Source organism: Piliocolobus tephrosceles, chromosome X (assembly GCF_002776525.5).
Source record: "Piliocolobus tephrosceles isolate RC106 chromosome X, ASM277652v3, whole genome shotgun sequence".
Taxonomy (NCBI): domain Eukaryota; kingdom Metazoa; phylum Chordata; class Mammalia; order Primates; family Cercopithecidae; genus Piliocolobus; species Piliocolobus tephrosceles.
The window spans coordinates 72,086,285-72,108,518 of NC_045455.1; the positions used below are offsets into that span (position 1 = coordinate 72,086,285).

The window sequence follows — 22,234 nt, forward strand, 5'->3', positions numbered from 1 at the left end:
ATTACTTGATTTTCACTAACAAATGTGGGAGTGGGGGATGATCAGCTTTTTTATAGTGGTAGATGTTTTGAATCTGAGTTCTTTTCCCTTCAGAGTCTGATAAGGAGGAGAAACCACAACGTTCTGTGATACCCAAGGAAGTGACACCAGCCCTATGCTCACTAATGAGTAGCTATGGCAGTCTTTCAGGGTCAGAGAGTGAGCCAGAAGGTAAGTCATGGTGTATGTTGTTACAGGGTTTTGTTTTGTTGCTTTTTGCCTTTGGTGCGTGCTGCACATTAATAACATCCAGGATGTGCATTCTTTATTTGGTCTTCAAATTCCTTTTTCATTTGAATCTGAAGTAAAGTTAACTTGGGTTAAAGGAACTCTGGAGTAATAAAGAAATGTGTTACTACTCTGGGAATAAAAAAGCAAAAAATACGATATAATGAAAGAATTGGAAGGAAAAGAGAAAATATCCACTAATGGAACTGAAGAAAATTCTAAAAGAAATGGCAAAAAGAAAATTTTTTTCTCTTTGCTCTCAGGAACCCTTATTATAACATGTTTATAGCATCATTGGTAGGTAGAGAGAGATCCTTTATGACAAAGAGTGCGATACAATTTTTTTAATGCATATAGGGCATTTTTCTTCCTAGAGCATATTTACATAAATGATCTCACTTGAAATACACAACAACCTTATACTTGTGGTTGCATTAGCTTGTGCATTTTAAAGGTCAGAAGAAATTGAATCTTTTCAAGAGTCTTTCTGAGAAGTCAGTAACATTCAGGATACATGTCTTACCTTTAAAGATGATGTTACAGATGGTAACGTGTGAGCCTTCATTGTGAAATTTAGTTGTGATAAACCAGTTTAATTTCCTACCGCATCTCTTTCAGAGCTACTGTGAGTAGGCTCTTGATCTGATGCAGTGTAGCAGTTTTTAATCCAAGGTTTATATCAATAATCCAGCATATGTTTAATGAATAAATCTGTGTCCTACTGTTGTGGATACCTGGCTCTGTGTGGTAATTTTATTTAGACTTTACTGGCCGTGAGAGAATTCATGTGTATGTCTCAGGACAAGATGTGTAATCAGAGTAAGAGCTGTACTGAGGATAAGAATACAGGTCTGTAAGTGTTTATATAGAATGAAGAGAAGATTCAAATGTAATTGGATGGGCGGGGCACAGTGGCTCAACACCTGTAATCCCAGCACTTTGGGAGGCCGAAGAGGGTGGATTTTCTGAGGTCAGGTGTTCGAGACCAGCCTGGCCAACATGGTGAAACCCCTTCTCTACAAAAAATACAAAAGCTAGCCGGGCATGGCAGTGCGTGCCTGTAGTCCCAGTACCCAGGAGGCTGAGGCAGAAGAATTGCTTGAACCCAGGAGGCAGAGGTTGCAGTGAGGCGAGATCGTGCCATTGCACTCCAGCCTGGGTGACAGTGAGACTCTGGCTCAAAAAGAAAAAAAAAAAAAAAGGAAATGTAGTTTGATGGAGATGGCAGCACTTTTAATGTTGACTAGGCTAGAGATAATCAATGTTTATGTATTTGGAAGATGTTGAATAAGGAGCCATTAGGCTTTAATATGAAAAATGATGTTTATATGTATCTGTAACATGGGAAGTTTTTTCTTTTTTAAGTGGGCCATGGCTTACTATGGTAGCTTCTTAATAGCTACTTGAATTTTGAAATATAAGCTACTTTGGCTTTATCAGAGTATTCCTTAACAGATGGTTGCCTCATTTTAATTTTAAGAAAAACGGCAATTTTTTGTAGTCTTGTTTCTCATACACTGGTATGAAGATGGAGTTATTCTTTAAACACATATTACATTTCCTGCTTATCAGTTGTATTCATAACAGGTGATAACAAAGAAAACTATTACCAGAATTACAGAATCCCATAACAACAGGCTGGACTAATGCTTGCTTCTCTGTTTCTTAAGATGGAACAGTATTTTTATACTCATACCTTCATTTTGAGACTGCCATCATTTTAAATTGAAAGAAAAGAAACTGGAAGGGATCTTTGAGATCACCTCTTTATTTTATAGAACCTTAAGCATAGAAAGGATAAGCTTGGTTGGGCACGGTGGCTCATGCCTGCAATCCCAGCACTTGGGGCGACTGAAGCGGGCGGATCACCTGAGGTTAGGAGTTCAAGACCAGTCTGGTCAACATGATGAAACCCCGTCTCTACTAAAAATACAAAAATTAGCCTGGCGTGGTTGTAATCCCAGCTACTCGGGAGGCTGAGACAGGGAATTGCTTGAACCCAGAAGGCGGAGGTTGCAGTGAGCCGAGATCACACCACTGCACTCCAGCCTGGGCAACAGAGTGAAACTCCATCTCAAAATAAATAAATTAATTAATTAAATAAAATTAAAAAATGGAAAAAGCTTGGCAAGCTATTATGTAGCAGACCTGACATATAGGCTTGGAGACTTAAAAGTCCAAAGAAACCAACTTACCTTGCCTTTCATTATAGTCTTTCTCTCTTTGGCATTTACTGTCATCTTGCACAGTTATGCGTGGACTTTTATAGATAACAGAGGATATTATCTGTTAAATGATATATATGATTTTGTATGAATTTATTTTGACTAATTGTTAAAATGTCCTGCTTTAAGGAAAAAACCCTTGCTTCACATTCCTAAGTCTTAAGAATTATTTTATGTAGTTTGAATTCAGCTTTATTAAGCCATCCAGGTCACTAGCAAATTTCTAGCTTTCAGTATTAATTCTGGGATCTAGGATGGGATATTGACACATAGGGAGTTTTAAATTAATAAACCAAGGAAACAAAGTGGTCTTTTAACTGTGGCATAGTATCTAGAAGACTGCTTATTTACCTGGATTCTAAATGTATAGGAACAATCTGTTTCTTCCTAACAGAGTTTAACAATTGTGTCTTCATAATTAAGATCTGTCTTAAGAATTAGCATAAAAGTGTTTAGAATCTTAAACATGAATAGCATTTTTCTGGAAAGATATTTAAACAAGGAAAGGGTCCCTCAAGTAAGACTGAAGCAAAGAAAGAGGTAATACATCTGGGACTGTAAGAATCACTAAGATATAAATTTAATAAGAAATGCTTCCAAATGGGTTGGTTTAATATCTGTTCTGCATGTTAGCATTTTAGCATTTTTTTTAACTGTATTAGAATTTAAGCACAGTTTTACAACTTCCCAGAATTATGTTTCCTTAAACTGATTTGACTATGATGGGGAGATTTCCAAATTAAAGACTATTTCAGAAGGCCACAAACCAAAAAGTGTGTTAAGCGTTTGATAGAACTGAACGGGCTATATTTAAAATTTAATTGGTCAACATTACATTAATATATGACACTTAGCTGGGAAATGTTGTAAATCTCAAGAAAGAGAAAAATATAAATGTTAGTCCCTGTCCTCATTTCTTAGCAGAAAATTGGCAGTTATGAGCTCTGATTCATTTGACTTTGTGTTCCTAAATTGAGTGATTGATACTTGAGGGGAAAGGAAATAATAGAAAACAGTGTCCTGGTTTTTCTTATTTATCATCTCTTATTTTACAGATGAAGAGATTTAGGTAGAGATAAGTAGCTTGCCCAAAGGTCACACAGCTAGTAAATGATGGAACTAGGACTTGAACCTAACAGTCTGGCATCAGAGTCTGTTTTTAACACTTGTCCCTATACTTCTTTTCAAATATAATTTCTACATTCAGTCGTATGTAATGTTGGAGTATTACGGGTTTTGCCACTCTTGTCTAGGCAATTGAACCCTGTCTCCCAACTTCTAGAATAGAATTCTTTATCTCATATCACATTCACTTATAGTAAGTAAATAGTATAACCATTGGAGAAGGGGGAGAGGTGAAGATTCTGAGCTTAAAATTTGTGAATTTTCAACTGTTCATGTGGTTTTTCTCCTTTATTCTGTTAATAATGGTGAAATGTCCATTGATTTTCAAATGTCAAACCAGCCTGTATTCCCAGGATAAAATCTATTTGGTCATGGTCTATTACCCTTTTAATACATTGATGGATTTGATTTGGTAATATTTTATTAAGGAGTTTTGCATACATGTTCATGAGGGATATTGGTCTTTGGTTTTCTTTTATTATAATAGATTTGGTATGAGTAGGGATCTGTTTCCTTCTCTTTTTTAAGGTTTTTTTTAGGATTTCTACCAGTTTTTCTTTTTATTTCTTGTTTGTAGAATTCAGTAGTGAAGCCATTTTGTTTTTGGGAAGGTTTTAAATTATGAATTAAATTTCCTTAATAGGTACAGAACTATTCATATTTTCCTATTTCTTCTTGAGTGGGTTTTGGTAATTTGTGTTTTTCAAAAGAATTTACTTTACCTAAGTTGTTAATTTATTGGTATATAGTTCATAATATTTCCTGTAATATCTGTAGGATCTATGATGATGTCCTCCTCTTTTATTTCTGAAGTTGTTCATTGATTTTTTCTCAAAAAATCTTGGTGCGTTTATTAATTTTATTAATCTTTTCAAGGAACCAACTTCTGACTTTGTTGGTTTTTCTCTGTTGTCATTGATTTTCACTACAATCCACTGTTTTCACTTTTTAGTATTTCCTCTTTCCTCAGACCCTACCACATTATAATAGAAGCTTAGATAATTGATTTTAGACTTTTCTCATTTCTAATTTGAGCATTGAAAGTCATAAATGTAATTTCATGAACTGCTTTAGCTGTAGTCCACAAATATGATACATTATGTTTTCATTTTTATTTATTTCAAAATACTTCCTAATCTCTCTTACAATTTGTTCTTTAACTCATGGTTTATTTAGAAGTGTGTTGTTTAGTTTCTAAATATTTGTTTTGTTTTGTTTTTCTAGCTAGTTTTCTGCTAATGATTTTAGTTTAATTCTGTTACGGTCAGAGAACATACCTCTATCCTTTCAATTTCTTCAATTTACTGATACTTATTTTATGGCCCAACACAAGGTGAATGGTCATATGAGCTTGACAAGAAAATGTATTAGGTCAGGTGTTCTTTGTCAATTTGAGTTAATTCTTTGTGGTATTCTGTATCCATACGAATTTTTTGTCCAATTTTTCTTTAATTACTGAGATTGGAGTGTTCAAGTATTCAATCATAATAATGGGTTTGTCTATTTCTCTTCTCAGTTCCATCAGTTTTTGCTGCATGTATATTGAAAATCTGTTTTTAGGTGTTATTGTTTTGTCTTACTGATGAATTGACCCCTTTAGCATTATGAACTCTTCCTCTTTATCCCTGGTGATGTTCACTATTCTGAAGTCTTTTTTGTCTGACATTAATACAGCCTTTCCAGCTTTCATGTGATTGGTATATGCTTGCTATCGTCTTTCATCCTTTTAACTTCTTTGTTTTACTTTTTGGGAGTTGGTCTGCAGTTTATAGTGTGCAGCTTAACTTTTCATAGTGTACTTTCAAATGGTATTATCTACTTCACATGTAATTTAAGAATTTTATAGCAGTATGCTACTTAAATATTCCTTCTCCCTTCCTTTTTACTATTGTCTTAGATTTTATTTCTATAGATGTATATTCCACATACACTTAATATTTTTGCTTTAGTTTTAAAAATTTTCCAATGAGGAAAAAAAAGTCTTATATTTATTCACATATTTACTGTTTCCAGCGCTTATCATTCCTTTGTATAGATCCAAGTTTCCATCTGGCATTATTTCCTTCATAGAAATCACTTTCTGTAGCTCTTCATGGTAGTCTCCTCAATTTTTGGTAGTTTAGCTTCCAATTTGAAAAATACTAGAATACATTTTAAATGCCTTGCAAAAATCTTTCATAGTTTTAAGTTATTAAGTGGACAGTATTATGGCTAGGAGGATTATTATGGATTTTTTGGTTGCTTTTGAAAGGTCTACCTGTTTTGTTTTGCGTATTTTTGTGTTTGTTTTTCATCACACTTAGAAACTCCCATCAAGACTGAAGCAGACGTTCTGGCAGAAAACCAGGTTCTTGATAGCAGTGCTCCTAAGAGTCCAAGTCAAGATGTTAAAGCAACTGTTAGAAATTTTTCAGAAGCCAAGAGTGAGAACCGAAAGAAAAGTTTTAAAAAGACAAACCCTAAGAGGAAAAAAGATTATCACAACTATCAAACATTATTCGAACCAAGAACACACCATCCATATCTCTTGGAAATGGTAAATTATTTTTCTTTTGGTTCTAATCTTTGTGTTCTCATGTCATAAAGATAGAGCCACTGGGATGTGTGTGTGTGTGTGTGTGTGTGTGTGTGTGTTTTAAGGTTACCAGAGACACATTGTCCTTGGAGACTTTGTATCTTAATTCTGCAACTACATTTGGCATATAGCTGGTATGTTCAGTGAATGTGGAATAATGTAATTTTTACAACCACTTAAAATAAAAGAATTTAGATTTCACTAGTTGGTAAGGAAGTATCTATTGAAGTTTATTGACTTTCTTTTAAGTTTCCAGCAAGGCCGGGCGTGGTGGCTCAAGCCTGTAATCTCAGCACTTTGGGAGGCCGAGACGGGCGGATCATGAGGTCAGGAGATCGAGACCATCCTGGCTAACACGGTGAAACCCCGTCTCTACTAAAAATTACAAAAAACTAGCCGGGCGAGGTGGCGGGCGCCTGTAGTCCCAGCTACTCGGGAGGCTGAGGCAGGAGAATGGCATAAACCCGGGAGGTGGAGCTTGCAGTGAGCTGAGATCTGGCCACTGCACCCCAGCCTGGGCGATAGAGCGAGACTCCGTCTCAAAAAAAAAAAAAAGTTTCCGGTGAAAGCACAGCTAAAAGTACAATGGCAAGCTGAAGGGAAAAAAAGATTTTTAATACAAATGTCTATGGAGAACCAAAAGTAACAAAAAGGAAAGGCCTAGGGTTTTCTGACAGTTCTCACTTGTTGTCTTCTGGGATTGTCTTCCTTCCCTCCCTAACCATTTTTTTTTTTTTTTAAGAGTTGGGGTCTTGCTTTGTCACCCAAGCTGGAGTTCAGCAGCGTGATCATAGCTCACTGCCACCTCGAATTCCTGGGCTCAAGTGATCCTACTGCCCCAGCGTCCCAAGTAGCTGCCACTATGGGCATGCACTACCATGCTAATTTTTTTTCTTTGTACACCTTTATTTATTTGTGTTTATTCCGTGCATTCTTGGCTTTACTGTCAGCATTATGTGCTCAAAAATCTAACAGCTTTCTTCAAATTATCAAGGGGAAGCAATGCATCTTTTGAGTTCTCAGTAGTGGACATGAGGCTGTTCAAAGATCAAAGATTTTCATGTCTAAGCAATGGAAGTATTCCACATTTTTTAGTTGACATTCTGTGAAAAGTCTGGTTTTGACTTACAAGATAAGTACTTATTTTGTAGCTAAAGTGTTCAGTGGCTACACTCTTGAGGTGCTATGTGTAAACACAGTTGCTTCCTATTAAAATGGATCCGAAATATACGCTCCATTTTGTATAGATAGTAAATGACATTTAAAAAGTTACCTTATAGGCCAGGCGTGGTGGCTCATGCCTGTAATCCCAGCACTTTGGGAGGCCGAGGCGGGCGGATCACGAGGTCAGGAGATCGAGACCACCCTGGCGAACATGGTGAAACCCTGTCTCTACTAAAAATACAAAAAATTAGCTGGGCATGGTGGCGGCACCTGTAGTCCCAGCTACTCGGGAGGCTGAGGAAGGAGAATGGCGTGAACCCGGGAGGCGGAGCTTGCAGTGAGCTGAGATTTGGCCACTGCACTCTACCCTGGGTAGTAGAGCGAGACTCCATCTCAAAAAAAAAAAAAAAAGTTACCTTATAATTGGTAAATTAAGTAAACTTTCCACTGAAAGTTTCTGTATGATGTTTCTGAACTCTATCAATAACATCAGAAAATAAAATCCTTTTTGGCAAATTACATATGATTCCTTGATTATGTACTTATTCTAAATACCAGGGATTTTTAGCTTTTTTAAAATACAATAAGCACAAAAATGGAAAATCATAAAAGTCAAGGAATGTTGGAATTTTTTACTGCTATTTTCATTGTTACATGTAAATAGATATACTTATCAGTTTCTAGACTGCTTATGAATTTGAGTTTCGACAATCCTCTTTTGACATTTTAGATTAAAGAATTGCAGACTTTTTAGCCAGATGTGGTGGCACATGCCTGTAATCCCAGCTACTTGGGAGGCTGAGGCAGGAGAATCGCTTGAACCCTGGAGGCAGTGGTTGCGGTGAGCCGAGATCGCACCATTGCACTCCAGCCTGGGTGACAAGAGCGGAATTCTGTCTCAAAAAAAAAAAAAAAAAAAAAGGAATTGCAGACTATTAAATACTTGCATGTCCTATGCTAGATACTCTTAGAGAGGACTCCAAATATAAGCATTAGTACTGTTTAAAAAGCTAGATAGTCTTTATGTAACTTAAAAGGACATGTTCTTGCATTGTTTTTTAGCAAAATAGTAAATATAATACATATTTCTTATTGTTCTGTCTTTATGAAGAGAGGGTACATGCAGTATTTTAGATTGTATTTCCCAGATATAATTTATTTACCAGCTAATCTTTTTTCAAATTGTCTTTTAGCTTCTAGCTCCGGACATTCGACATGAAAGAAATGTGATTTTGCAGTGTGTTCGGTACATCATCAAAAAAGACTTTTTTGGACTGGATACTAATTTTGCAAAAAGTAAAGATGTATAGGCGTCTGATGTTTCAGCATGCATAACTGAAGCATGTGAAACAGTATCATCCTCGTTAGTAGAGGAAAACCAAAACCCTTTTTTCCCTCAAAACTGGATTTGTAATTAAATTGTAAGCCTCATAGGGTATATGTTGGAATTTTAAGTCTTTCCTTTGGTTCTATGCAAATAAATACATAACTGATTTTTAAGACTATGTCCATATTGTTGGGATTGAATCTAGTATTTGCTGGGAGAATTTTTTCTTTGTATTTATTTTAATGTATTGTTCTCATGTAAGAATGACTGATGTGTCAGTTAAGAATTGAAGATAGGTTTGGCAGTAAAGAAGAAAACTTTTAAAAGGATTGATTCAGCTAAGCAAAGTTGGGCAGAGAAGTACAGCCATTTTGTTTTTAATGCAGAAAAGGAAGATGTTCTGTAGCAAGGGGGAATATTTTAAAAATAAACCAGATCAAATTAATGCAGTCAGAAAGTTTCAAAATGTCAAAATTCCCTGTTTAAGACATGTTTAAATTCACCTACTAGCACGACTTACATAGCTCAAATATTGAATGTTTAAAATATTAATACAGATGGGGCCTCTGTTTATGTTTAGATACAACTGGAGTACTTAATTGAAGCTTTTTGAAAATTGTAAAGTAAATGAAAGCTACTGAGATCTCTTTGTCTCCTATAATACCAGGGAATTTGAGCTTGTGCTCTAGTCATTGTACTAGCTGTAGCTATTGGTCTGCCCTTTTGACATACAGCTAAAAGGGACTAAATTTGTTTTTAAAAATTAGTCTGTTATAGTTGAAGATTAATTTTTTCTAACGTTGTGATTATTGAAGTTCATGAATCTTGCTGTCAAGGAAGAAAGGTAAGAAATCTGATAGTTCCTCCATGTTGGTAAAATCCTCTCCAGAATCCTGGAACACCTGGCATGTGACCCTAGTGACGTCACAGACCTGGGGTGAAGATTCATGTTTAGCCAGTGTTTTCCCAGCCTTGTACCCACCATACAGATCTGTTTATTCTGTTTCACCCTACTCCTCCAGTGAGCCCCATATTTTGGGAAATTATCTGCCTCATATGTTAATTAATTCAATTCATATAACACTGTTGAGGGCTTACTCCAGGTACCTCTATTGCGCCTATATTAAAGGTATACAAAATGAGGCCATGTCTGACTTCAAGGAACTCAGTTTAATTTTGATATATTCAAAAGTGTGATTCCCAACCATCTCATCAGGATGAAGTAACTAGTGTTACAACTGAGTTGATACTCTAAAATACAGCACAGTTTGCACTTTTATTACTAGTTAGCATATACATTTTACAGGCTTATGGTTAATAAATGAATTCACGGACTCCTGGACTACTTTCATTGATGACCATATCTCCAGGGATGTTGTTGATCCCCACATTGCCTTAAGGTGTATTATATAAACAGTTTTCTTTTCTGTTTTTCTTGTTTCCTGATAATACCTGTATTTAGGACTGAAAATACTCCTTTGAGTACTCCGTTGGCTCTATGTCTTTAGCTATGGTGACTATTGTTTATTTTTAATGGGTATTTAAGATTCAAAGTGTATTTAAAATTTCTAAGCAGATACAATATAACCTGTATGGCTTCTACCTTATGGAATTATATGGTCAATATTTGTAAATATTCTGTGAGTTTTGGGTGGGTAGAGGGGTGCTTTGCCTGTTTTGGGTACAGATTTTTTTGGATTTAGCTTGTTAATTGTTCAAACTTTCTGCATTCTACATTCTTACCTTATTGTTCATTTAATCAGTTTCTGAAATGTAAGCATTACATGACTATTGGTGAGTTGTGCCTTTTATAACTGAAATACTTTACTTTTTCTCATATCCTCTATAATTGACTTCTATTTTCCTTGATTAGTCAAACCAGCTCTGGGAAATTTAATCCATTTATATTAATTGAGGTTATTAAAACATTTGGACTATTCCTGGCTGTCTTATTTTGTATTTTCTGTATATCATGCTTTCTTGTTTTTATTTTATCATCTTATTGGCTTGATTGTTATTTTTTTCCTCCTTGTTTTTCCTCCAGTGGTTTGGAAGTAATTAAACCTATTGCTATTTCTTTAGTGATTACCTTTTTTTCTTTACGTTTAGAGTTAATTAGTAGCCATATCTTCCACCCATCTTCCAATTAAGTCAGTAACCTTAGCATTGTTTCACTTCCCCACCTCAGCCTTTTCTTGTGATGTAATCAGATTCCATTTTAGTTTTAGATTAATCTCTAGGATCTCGGCCTGTATGTGTAAATAGTTATTAGACCACTATGAGTTTTACTGTTTTCTTCTGATTGCTTTCTCTTGCATCCCAGGATTAGTTTTCTGGTGTGCTGCTGCGTATCTTCAAGTAATTAAATGTTGAATCTTCAATTTAAAAATTTTTAAATTGAGTTACGGTTTTAGACTCAAAATCATTTTCCTTCAGAATTTTGAAGCTATAACAATCGTATGCTATTATCCAGTATTGCTGATTAAAGTCAGACACCAATCTGATTACCTCTCTTTATTTATTGATAAAGAACCTACTTTTTCCTCATGAAAAACTTTTAGGGTTTTCTTTTTATGCTTGGAGTCCTAAAATTTCACCAATTTGTGTCTAGATCTCTGGGACATTTGTCATTCATGGTGCTTACCCTGCAGTCCTTTCATCTGAGTCATTGTACCATTCTTGTACTAAAGGCAATTTTAAATATGATTTTTAAAAATAGTTTTCTTAGGTGGATATCAGACCTACTAACTTACCCTCTTCACTATACTTCTGTATTTTGTCTTCATCTATTTATTCTGAAAGATTTCTTCAAATATCGCCTTCCAGACCACTAATTCACCCTTTGAACACATCCATTACCTTATTATTCGTCTCTTCTATTTCATTTTAAATTTAGTAATTCTTTATTTTTTAGAGACAGGGTCTCACTCTGTTGTCCAGACTAGAGTGCAGTGGCATGGCCATAGCTCACTGTAATCTGAAATTCTGGTGCTCAAGTGATCCTCTGACCTCAGCCTCCTGATTAGCTGGGACCACAGGCACGCACACCACTATTAGCCTGGCTATTTTTTTAATTTTAGTTTTAATTTTTTGTGGAGATGGAGTCTCTGTGTTGCCCAGGCTGGTCTCGAATTCCTGGCCCCAAGTGATCCTCCTGCCTTGGCCTCCCAAAGTGCTGGGATTACAGGTGTGAGCCACCTCGCCTGGCTATTGCTGTCTCTAATTCTTTCTTTTCTTTTCTTTTTTTTTGAGACAGTTTCACTCTTGTTGCCCAGGCTGGAGTGCAATGGCTCGATCTCAGCTCACCGCAACCTCTACCTCCTGGGTTCAAGCGATTCTCCTACCTCAGCCTCCTGAGTAGCTGGGATTACAGGCATGCACCACCATGCCTGACTAATTTTGTATTTTTAGTAGAGATGGGGTTTCTCCATGTTGGTTAGGCTGGTGTCGAACTCCAGACCTCAGGTGATCCGCTTGCCTCGGTACTGGGATTACAGGCGTGAACCACCATGCCCAGCCCCACCCCGCCCCCCCCCCCTTTTTTTTTTTTTTTTTTTTTTGAGACAGGGTCTTGCCCTGTCACCTAGGCTGGAGTGCAGTGGCACTATCTCGGCTCACTGCAACCTCCACCTCCCGGGTTCAGGTGATTCTTCTGCCTCAGCCTGCAGAATAGCTGGAATTACAGGTGTGCACTACCACGCCCAGCTAATTTTTGTATTTTTAGTAGAGATGGGCTTTCACCATATTGGCCAGGCTGGTCTCAAACTCCCGACCTCAGGTAATCCGCATGCCTCAGCTTCCCAAAGTGCCGGGATTACAGACATGAGCCACCACGCCCAGTCTCTAATTCTTGTTTCATACAGTACCCTTTCATCTCAGAAGAGATCAATCAGAATTTTCACATTTTCTGTTCCTTGTTTTCCCCTTGGATGATCAGTGGCTCTGTGTGCTATCTGTTGTCCTTAAATGTTCCCTCTTAGCTAGGAAAGAGGGATTCCCTCTTGGTAGTTGGTGTGTGTTTTCCCTGCATTTGTATAAGTTGTCTTTCTGCATTTACCTTGATTGAGAAAGGATCTTGTTAACTGGCCGAAGATTTAAAGCAGTGGTCCCCAACCTCTTTGGCAGCAGGGACCAGCTTCATAGAAGACAATTTTTCCTTGTAAGGGGATGGTTTTGGAATGAAACTGTTCAACTTCAGATCATCAGGCATTAGATTATCATGAGGAGTGCACCTAGATTCCTCGCATGCACAGTTCATAATAGGGTTTGCACTCCTATGAGAATCTAATGCTGCACTTAGATTCATGTACAGTCTAATGGCAAAACCCTGTCTTTACTAAAAATAGAAAAGTTAGCTGGGCATCGTGGTGCATGCCTGTAATCCCAGCTATGCGGGAGGCTGAGGTATGGTAACCACTTGAACCCACGAGGCAGAGGTTTCAATGAGCTAACATTGCACCACTGCACTCTAGCCTGGGTGACAGAGTGAGTCTCTGTCTCAAAAAAAAAAAAAAAAATTAACAATAAAAAAGTTTGAGAAACAGTATACTAGACCATTGTCAAACAAATCCACCTAGTGGGTAATTACAATATTGTGACTATGATTTACTGTCGATTCGGGCCCAGACTCTAGAGCTAGATGTTAACTTGTACAACATTGGTAAGCTGCAAACGATGATCTGGTAGAGCGGTATGTTGTTTTTCTGTGATAGAAAAGAGGTTACAGTTTTTTTAGCCTTGTAGAACATTAACCACATTAGCATTTAACGATCAGATCTTATAGCATTCTTCTGTGGCATTCTCTTTTGTCATCTTGTGGGGTCCTTTGGTAATAAGGTCCTTTGGTTAATAAGTCTTTTGACCTGTGCTTACTTTGTTATGTTTTTTACTTTCTGAAAACTATTATTTGACTAGTACATGAGAATTTCTTTTTATCCATGTTCTTACCAATGCATTACAAATCTTTTTACTGGTTTTGCCAATGCATGAAATGTGCCAGTGTGTAAGATGTATCCTAATTTAGAAAATAAAAATTAAATATTTCCTCAAGAGTTCAGTTGGGGTTTATCATTCAGGCACTTCAGGAGAATGTGAGACTGGAAGAAGGACCAGGTAGTGTCCAGGCCTCCTTTTTTCATACCCCACATGGCTTTTGACTGGGGAGTTGTGCCTTGCCTTCCGGAGCTTCCGGAGTACCCTGAGGACTGATCCAGTCAGTCAGCAGCCCCCAGTTCAGAACAGCAGTGCAGGGATCCCTGTGTTGAACTTTTCAAATGCAAAACAGGTTACATTTAGATGACCTTAACTGAGAGACAAGAACATCTCCGGAGGCTGAGGCAGGAGAATGGTGTAAACCCGGGAGCGGAGCTTGCAGTGAGCTGAGATCTGGCCACTGCACTCCAGGCTGGGCGACAGAGGGAGACTCCATCTCAAAAAAAAAAAAAAAAGTTCTGAATTGGGTGCCTATTTGTATTACAAGGCTGGATGATTTTGATATTTTGGAATACATTTTCCAGAACAGATCTTTAGACTGCAGCTAAAAGCATAATGCTTGAATTTGGTAAGCACTAAGTCTCATACAGTGTGTGGTGGCTGTGATGATACAAGACTGAGAGACAAGCATAAATTTCTCAATAAATGTCAAAATTGGAAGTGTCTTACATTGTTTTAAAATGGGGAAGAGTTAAGTGATTTGTTTTTTCTAAGACCAGCCGAGCGGGCACCAAAGAACCAGCGACCAGGCAAGGGTAGAAGCAAAACTGCAAGTTTATTTTTGGTCACCTAAGGTGTGGGGGAGAAGTCTGTCAGCCTCCGGCAAAGGAGGCCGGCAGAGTCCCCCGGTGGGGCTCTCGGACAGACTTCCCACAGTCCCGACATCCCGACTGGAGTGAGAGACTCAGGAAGGCCTTGAGAAGACGCATGGCTCACTGGCGGAGAGCGGCTTTTCTAGGAGTGGGAGGGCAATAGGTGGGGCATGGGCGTGTCAGGGGCGTTCCGCAGGTGCGAGCCGGTAAATCTTGGTCTCTTCGGGTTGACGTCACCTGGCGCATGCCCAGTTGGTCTGCACCCTCCCCAGTCGCCGGCTGCATTTTCGGGCGCGCGGGAAAAGTTGGGGGGGGGGGGGATGAAGAACCCGGAAGTGCACCATCTTGCCTCCATTCGTCCAAACATTAAGGAGATGGAAGATATCAATCAAATAATGTAGTGAGTTGGAGTGGCAGAGCCTGAGGTACTTACTACCCTTAATTACTTGGCAAAGACAAATGACACTTGAAATTAATTGCTCACCATGTCAGACGCTGTTACTTTGATACAGACCAATGGTTCTCAAACCAGGGTGATCATCTCAATATAGATTCCCAAGCCTTGCCCTGAGATTTCAATTTTTGTAGGTTTTGGGATGTAGCCCAGGAGTAGTTTAATAAGCTCCCAGTTGCTTCAGATGATCAGACAGGTTTGGGAAGCACTGATTGAGACTATTGTCTGTGCAACAGAAGCCCTTTTTTGTGGGGCTTTTTGCTTGTTAAAATTCAGATTGCTGAGCCCCACCTCCCGTATTTCTGATTCATAGGTTTTGAGTGGGGCCTGTGAATTTGCATTTCTAATAAGTGTTCAGGAGATGCTGATGTGGCTGGTCCTGGGACCACACTTTGAATACCACTGACATAGACCATCCCCAAGACTCCTGGGCACACTAAAAAAAGAAAAATTCCATAGCAAGGTCTTCAGTTTTTGTGGCTTAAGTTTTTGCATTTCTTTTTTATGTTCTACTTTGTGATTTCTTTTTTACTGTGGAATGAGCATTAACGGATGGACCTCTGTCCCAGGGGAAGGTTTGGAGAGGAAAGAAAATGATGTCTGTTGACTAGGAAGGTGGTAGTATAAGGAAAGTATCCCAGAAGTTGTGTAGCTGTGGGCAAAATCCTCGTTCTGTGACCTTGGTTTTACTGTTATTTGGCAGGTCTCCTCATCTTCCTGAGCTCCAGCCATGCTTCCTCAGTGTCCTGCCTGCCAGGAGGTGTTTGCTCTTCTCTAAGTCTGGAAAGCTCTTCCCATTTCCCTATTGTCTTATTGCTTGCTTAGACTTGGGTGTCTGCTTGCTCATCGCTTCCTCAGGAAAGTCTTTGCTGACCTCCCTCAGTGGGTCAGGCAGGTCCTCCTTTTATACACACTCAGCACCATGTACTTGCCTGTCTCAGCAGTTACCACAGTGGCAGTTTTTTATTTCCTTGCATGATAATTTGATTTGTCTCTCTCCACTAGACTGTAACCTCTGTGCTTTACGATGTAAAAAACCGTGTCTGTTTGTGTTTCCTATTGTGTTCCGGCCTCAGGCACTGTGCCTGGCACATAGTAGCTGAATGAGCAGCAATGAATGGGGTCATACTGTACAAACAGAGTGGCAAGGGCAGGGTAGATATTCCAAACTTGGCTGCATTTCTGCCTGCAGGTTTCTAGAAGATACTGTTATTCTTATAATTTCCTATTTTTTGCCCAGAATTATTTCCCTTATTTTCCAGAGTCCTGACAGTACGACTACTATTTATTGAGTGCTGACTACATAGGCCAGGCATTAGCTATGATCTCACATTTGACACTGATTTAGGAGGTCAAGAATCTTAGTCTACTAACATTTAAGGTAGCATTTTTTCCCTGAGATTCTAAAAATCACAATGTGTGTTGTAAAGATATAATCTATAGATAGAAGTATTTTTTTTTTTAGTTTTATATTAAGGAAAAACAGCAGAAAGCAATTTTAGTTTTTAAACTAAGTCTTTTTATGGAATTGGGGATAGGTGGTGCTAAAGGATAGATAGTAAGGTAATTTCCAGCAACTTGGAAATAGGACTGCACTCTAAATCTCATGATTGGTAATGTCCAGAAAACGCACTCACTTTTATAGAGACAGGGTAGTTTAGTTACTGGTCAGAACAAGACTTGACTAACAATAATTACATATCCAAACCATATCTATGTCAATAAGAAAGGGATTGGGGCGTGGTGGCTCATGCCTGTAATCCCAGCACTTTGGGAAGCCGAGGGTTGGGCAGATCACCTGAGGTCAGGAGTTCGAGACTAGCCTGGCCAACATGGTGAAACCGCCTCTCTACTGAAAATACAAAAGTTAGCCAGGTGTGGTGGTGCGCACTTGTAATCCCTAGGGAGGCTAGGCCAGGAGAATCGCTTGAACTTGGGAGGTGGAGATTACAATGAGCCAGGATCACACCACTGCACTCCAGCCTGGGCAAAAGAGCAAGACTGTCTCAAAAGAAAAAAAAAAGGGAGGTGGGGAGGGTAGTTGATATGCTGTGATTAAAAAAAAAATCTAGATTCAGAGAGTCCCAATGGCACTAAATAAGAAAGGATCAGGGGGACCCTGACCCAAAGACTCAACTGCTCTAGTTCCTGTAGATAGATCTTTGCTATGGAAACCAACTGAATTATCCAACTAATTACCCTCACCGGAAGTTCACGTTTACATGCAAGCCTTAGATGAGTGTTGGGAGATAGTTCTCCAAGGGTCCCTCATGCTTCCTTGGTGCTGGACTGTCTTTTCAAGGATGTTTGTGTAGCACACAGCCTTGGAAAAGAGACGTAGTGGCTCTCTGTGGAGTACAGGGCAGGCAAGCCTACTGCCCATTATAAAAATATATGAGTTTTCTAAGACCAGGGTTCCCTATGGAACACGATCCACTGCATATGCACATGTCACCTAGTCCTTTTCACTGTGTCATGTGGCAATTGGGACTTGAGGAACCAGTACAAATACACTCTGGCTACTGCTGTGGCCATGAATAGAAAGCCCTTTGTTTCTGACTCAGAGGTTTTGTGCCTTCCAGCATCCATGAAATTGTGGCAGGCTAATTGTGGTCATGCTGGCCCAGATATCTCTTTCCTCATGACAGTGACTTGAGGGACAGATTTCCTTTTGTTTTTTGCTAACACAGCCAATTTCTGAGCCTAACAAGTTGAGGACCAGTCCCTGGAACAGGAATTAATAAAGCAAAAGACCTCCTGGGAGACTGCAACAGCAGCTGTGTTCTTAATTGCTCACATGAAAGCAGATGGAAAGAGTTCCTATAAGGGACGTGTATCAGTCTGAGTCCAGTCAGGAGACAGAAACCACGACAGGAATTTCATCAGATAACTTAATAGAAGGGATTGTTAGCCAGGTATTAGGGAAGAGAAAGGCAAGCGGGGATACTTAGGTATCACAGAGGTAAGAATAATAGGAAACAGGCTGGGTGCGGTGGCTCACACCTGTAATCCCAGCACTTTGTGGGGTGGAGGTGGGCAGATCACTTGAGCCTAGGAGTTCAAGATCAGACTGGCCGGCAAGGTGAAACCCCATCTCTACTAGAAATACAAAATTTATCTGGGTCTGCTGGTGCCCATCTGTAATCCCAGCTACTTGGGAGGCTGAGGCAGGAGAATCGCTAGAACTCGAGAGGCGGAGGTTGCAGTGAGCCGAGATGACACCCCTGCACCCCAGCCAGAGCAACAGTGTGAGACTCTGTTGAAGAAGAAGAAGAAAAAGAAGAAGGAGGAGGAGGAGGAGGAAAAAGGAGGAAGGAGAGGAGGAAGAGGAAGGGGAGGAAGAAGGGGAAAAAGAAGAAGGAGGAAAAGGAGAAGGAGAAGAAGAAACAGCAATCACCCTTGAGGCTGGGTGAACAAAAGTCAGAGACCAAGATTTTTTTAGACTTAGGGGCTTGGAGCAGGGCCCTGCAGGGTGAGGACTCAGCCCTCTGGGCTAGGAAGGTCCCCCTTGGCTGGCCCCGATGCCTCATACTGAGAAGGGGATGCCAGCCAGTAGGTGCTGGTGTCTGAGTGGAACGAGGTGGTGAGGCTGATTCTGGAAATACTGAAAAAACTGGAAGCAACTGCTGCTGCCAGGATGAGGTGTTTTGATCATGGTCACTCTTAGGAACAGGAAACCAACAGCTCCCTTCCTCTAGTACCCCTCCTGGCAGAGCCAAACAGAGAGAGCCAGCTGCCCAAAGGAGCCTGGGCTGCAGGGTCCCAGTCCCAGCATCCCAAAGGATAAAACATAATCAGCACAGGATTTTAAAAGGTTATTTGACTACAGGTTAGAAAGTGGGAGGAGGAAATGGCCTGGGAGGGAGTTGGGCATTTGCCTAGGGGTCTCCAGCATTAACTTGAACTTGAATCTTTCCTTAGGTCAGGGAAGGGAACAACCATGGACAGCTGACTTGGTAACAGGGGCGATTACCGGGACTATTTTGTAGAGCATGCTGGAAGGAGGCAGAAAGAAACATGTTTATATGCTGCAGGGAAGATGACCCCATTGGTTACTTTTTAAGATTGCATACAATTTTATGGGCTTTGCAGAGAACTGTGCAAATTCCTGTGTCTGTCCCCTACCCTGCTAATGACTGCTATCTTGTAAGAGAACTCGGCAGATGTTTGATTATGCCTCACCCACCATTTGTGGCCCACATGACTTTCACGTGAACTGGTTTGTAAACTATAAAGCAGGATGCAAATCAGAAGTGGTATTTATTATTTGTATCTTTTCAGGCCATTGGCTGAGTTCCAGGTAGATGATGGGTTTCTGTCTTCAACAGAGAATTTCAGAGGAGATCAAGATTACAGAGAATAAACACCAGAACTTATAAATTTGTTTGTTGTTGTTTTGTTTTTTGATTTGTTTGAGATGGAGTCTTGCTCTGTCGCCCAGGCTGGAGTGCAGTGGTGTGATCTTGGCTCACTGCAACCTCCACCTCCCGGGTTCAAGTGATTCTCCAGCCTCAGCCTCCCGAGTAGCTGCAATTACAGGTGCCTGCCACCACGCCCAGCTAATTTTTGTATTTTTAGTAGAGACGGGGTTTCACTGTGTTGGCCAGCTTGTCTCGAACTCCTAACCTTGTGATCTGCCTGCCTTGGCCTCCCAAAGTACTGGGATGATTACAAGTGTGAGCCACTGCGCCCGGCCAGAACTTACAAAATTAACAGGATAGTTTTACACTCTTCGGATTCGTTGTTTACACATAATGGCCCTCCTGACTATTCTTTTGAATCTAGAATTTGAACCCAGATAAAATGGGTGAATATCTTAAAAGAGATCAGTAGTGCATGTATTGTTGCAGTTTTTAAATAGCTGTGAACTGATCTTGACCATATATGTATTTGAAAGTTTTATAATGGACGGTTTAAAAATTTATTTATTTTACTTTAAAAAAATTTTTTTTATTGTTTGAGATGGAGTTTCGCTCTTGTCACCCAGGCTGGAGTGCAGTGGCACCATCTCGGCTCACTGCAACCTCCACCTCCTGGGTTCAAGCGATAGTCCTGCCTCAGCCTCCCGAGTAGCTGGGATTACAGGCACGCGCCACTATGCCTGGCTAAGTTTTGTATTTTTAGTAGAGGTGGGGTTTTGCCATGTTGGCCGGGCTGGTCTTGAATTCCTGAACTCAGGTGATCTGCCTGCCTCAGCCTCCCAAAGTGCTGGGATTACAGATGTGAGCCATCATGCCCAGCCATATATTTATTTTAATTGAATAGAACTTATGATAGTGCTGGTACTGAGTATTGGACAAAAGCTCAGGCCACATCAGGCTTTCCTAGTGGATAATTCAAGGTGTTTCAGGGGCCAATCTGAATCTAGGTAAAGGGCATTGTCATATTGCGATGCTGTTATGTTCGTCTTTATTATACTTTCTCAATTTATTTTGTAGTTCTGATTGTGAATGTGGAAGGCTGATTTAATTCCTGTTATTGCCATGTGGCTTTAGTTTAATAGCTATCATAGGTGAAAATTTAATTAAATCAGTACCTGGATTTCATTTACAGATCCAGATACTGATTTAATTAAATCCTCACCTATGATAGCTATTAAATGTTATTTAATATTTATATACATATAACATCGGGTGTTATATATAATTTTACCACTCCCCAAACAGAGCTGGGAAACTGTTTTTCCAAATGTAGAGGATGCACACAGTTCTGAAATGCCTCTGGTGTGCTTCTAAATTTAAAGTAAAAGAAGGTCTGAGGAGAAGAGCTATCACCCAGGGTCAAGCAGATGACGTGAAACTCTTCGGCCTGGTTGACTGGCATTGCTCTTGGTTTTTCCAAGGCATAGCTCTGTCTTTTATCCTTCAGAACCATTTACTAAGCACTTCTGTGCATGTGGCACTATCCCAGGCTCTGAGCAGTCTTGGGAAACAACATAGCCACTGTTATTTATGTTAATACCCCATGATAAGTATGTGTACCTGTAATTAAGTAATAGACCCATAAACACTGTAGAGAGAAAAGGGGAACCGGAGTTTTTTGGGAGGGGGCTGGTGTCGGAGACTGCATGAAGGTGATTTTCCTTCTTTCTTTTATTTCTTCTCTCTCTCTCTTTCTCTCTTTCTTTGTTTTTGAGATAGAGTGTTGCTCTGTTGCCAGGCTGGAGTGCAGTGGCATGATCCAGCTTACTGCAACCTCCACCTCCCAGGGTTCAAGCGATTCTCCTGCCTCAGCCTCCCTTGTAGCTGGGATTAGAGGCACCCGCCACCACACCTGACTAACTTCGTATTTTTAGTAGAGACAGGATTTCACCATGTTAGCCAGGCTGGTCTCGAACTGCAGACCTCAGGTGATTCGCCCACCTCGGCCTCCCAAAGTGCTGGGATTACAGGTGTGAGCCACTGCGCCCAGCTGAAGGTGATTTTCAAAAGGATTTTAAATATAAAAGAGATCTCTTGCTCAAATAGGTGAGGTAGGAGGGATGCTACAGTGAGGAAAAAATGAAGGGAAGATTTAGCATTGTTGGGCCTTAGGAGAGGGGCATGGGTTGGCAAGTGGAAGGAAGAAGTGAGGGGACGCTGGATTATGTCTTGTCGTGCAGAGGAGTTTTGAAGCTGCAGGGAGACTGCTGACCCTCTTGGAAATAAGAGACTGTGTACACATATGGGTAATGGCTGGACCACATGTAAAAATGGAGCTCTGGCCCGCAACCTGCAGCAAGCTGCCCAGGAAACAGCCCCGTCTCCATAATAAACAGCCCAGGAAACCAGCCTGCTCTAAGTCAGACTTGGAGTCACACTGCTATCTCTAGAACAATCCAGGAAGCTAAACAGTAGCTTCTGTAATAAGAAGCCCCAAGACTTGATTAATAACTTACAGCCTCTTTAATTTTTTGAAATAGGGTTTTTTTTTTTTTGAGACAAGGTCTCCCTCTGTCACCCAGGCTGGAGTGCAGTGGTGCGATATCAGTTCACTGCAAACTCTGCCTCCCGGGTTCAAGCGATTCTCCTGCCTCAGCCTCCTGAATACAGGTGCCGCCACAGCCAGGCTAATTTTTGTATTTTTAGTAGAGACGGGGTTTCACCATATTGGTCAGGCTGGTCTCAAACACCTGACCTCAGGTGATCTGCCCACCTCAGCCTCCTAAGTGCTGGAATTACAGGCGTGAGCCACCGCGCCCGGCCTGAGATAGGGTCTTGCTCTGTCACCCAGGCTGGAGTGCAGTGGCACAATCTCGGCTCACTGCAGCCTACACCTCCCGGGTTAAAGCCATTCTTGTGCCTCAGCCTCCCG

At 40.1% G+C, this 22,234-nt stretch overlaps 1 protein-coding gene across 1 annotated transcript in view; it reads left to right on the forward strand.

The window, feature by feature from the left end:
* NUFIP1 (nuclear FMR1 interacting protein 1) overlaps window positions 1-10,622 on the forward strand; it is a 53,462-nt gene extending 42,840 nt beyond the window's left edge. The window contains exons 8-10 of the mRNA XM_023187332.1: window positions 94-210; window positions 5,921-6,153; window positions 8,550-10,622. Coding sequence (XP_023043100.1) covers window positions 94-210; window positions 5,921-6,153; window positions 8,550-8,666 — 467 coding nt within the window. The 3' untranslated portion in view covers window positions 8,667-10,622. The remainder of the gene's footprint in view (window positions 1-93; window positions 211-5,920; window positions 6,154-8,549) is intronic.
* Window positions 10,623-22,234: the final 11,612 nt, after the last annotated feature.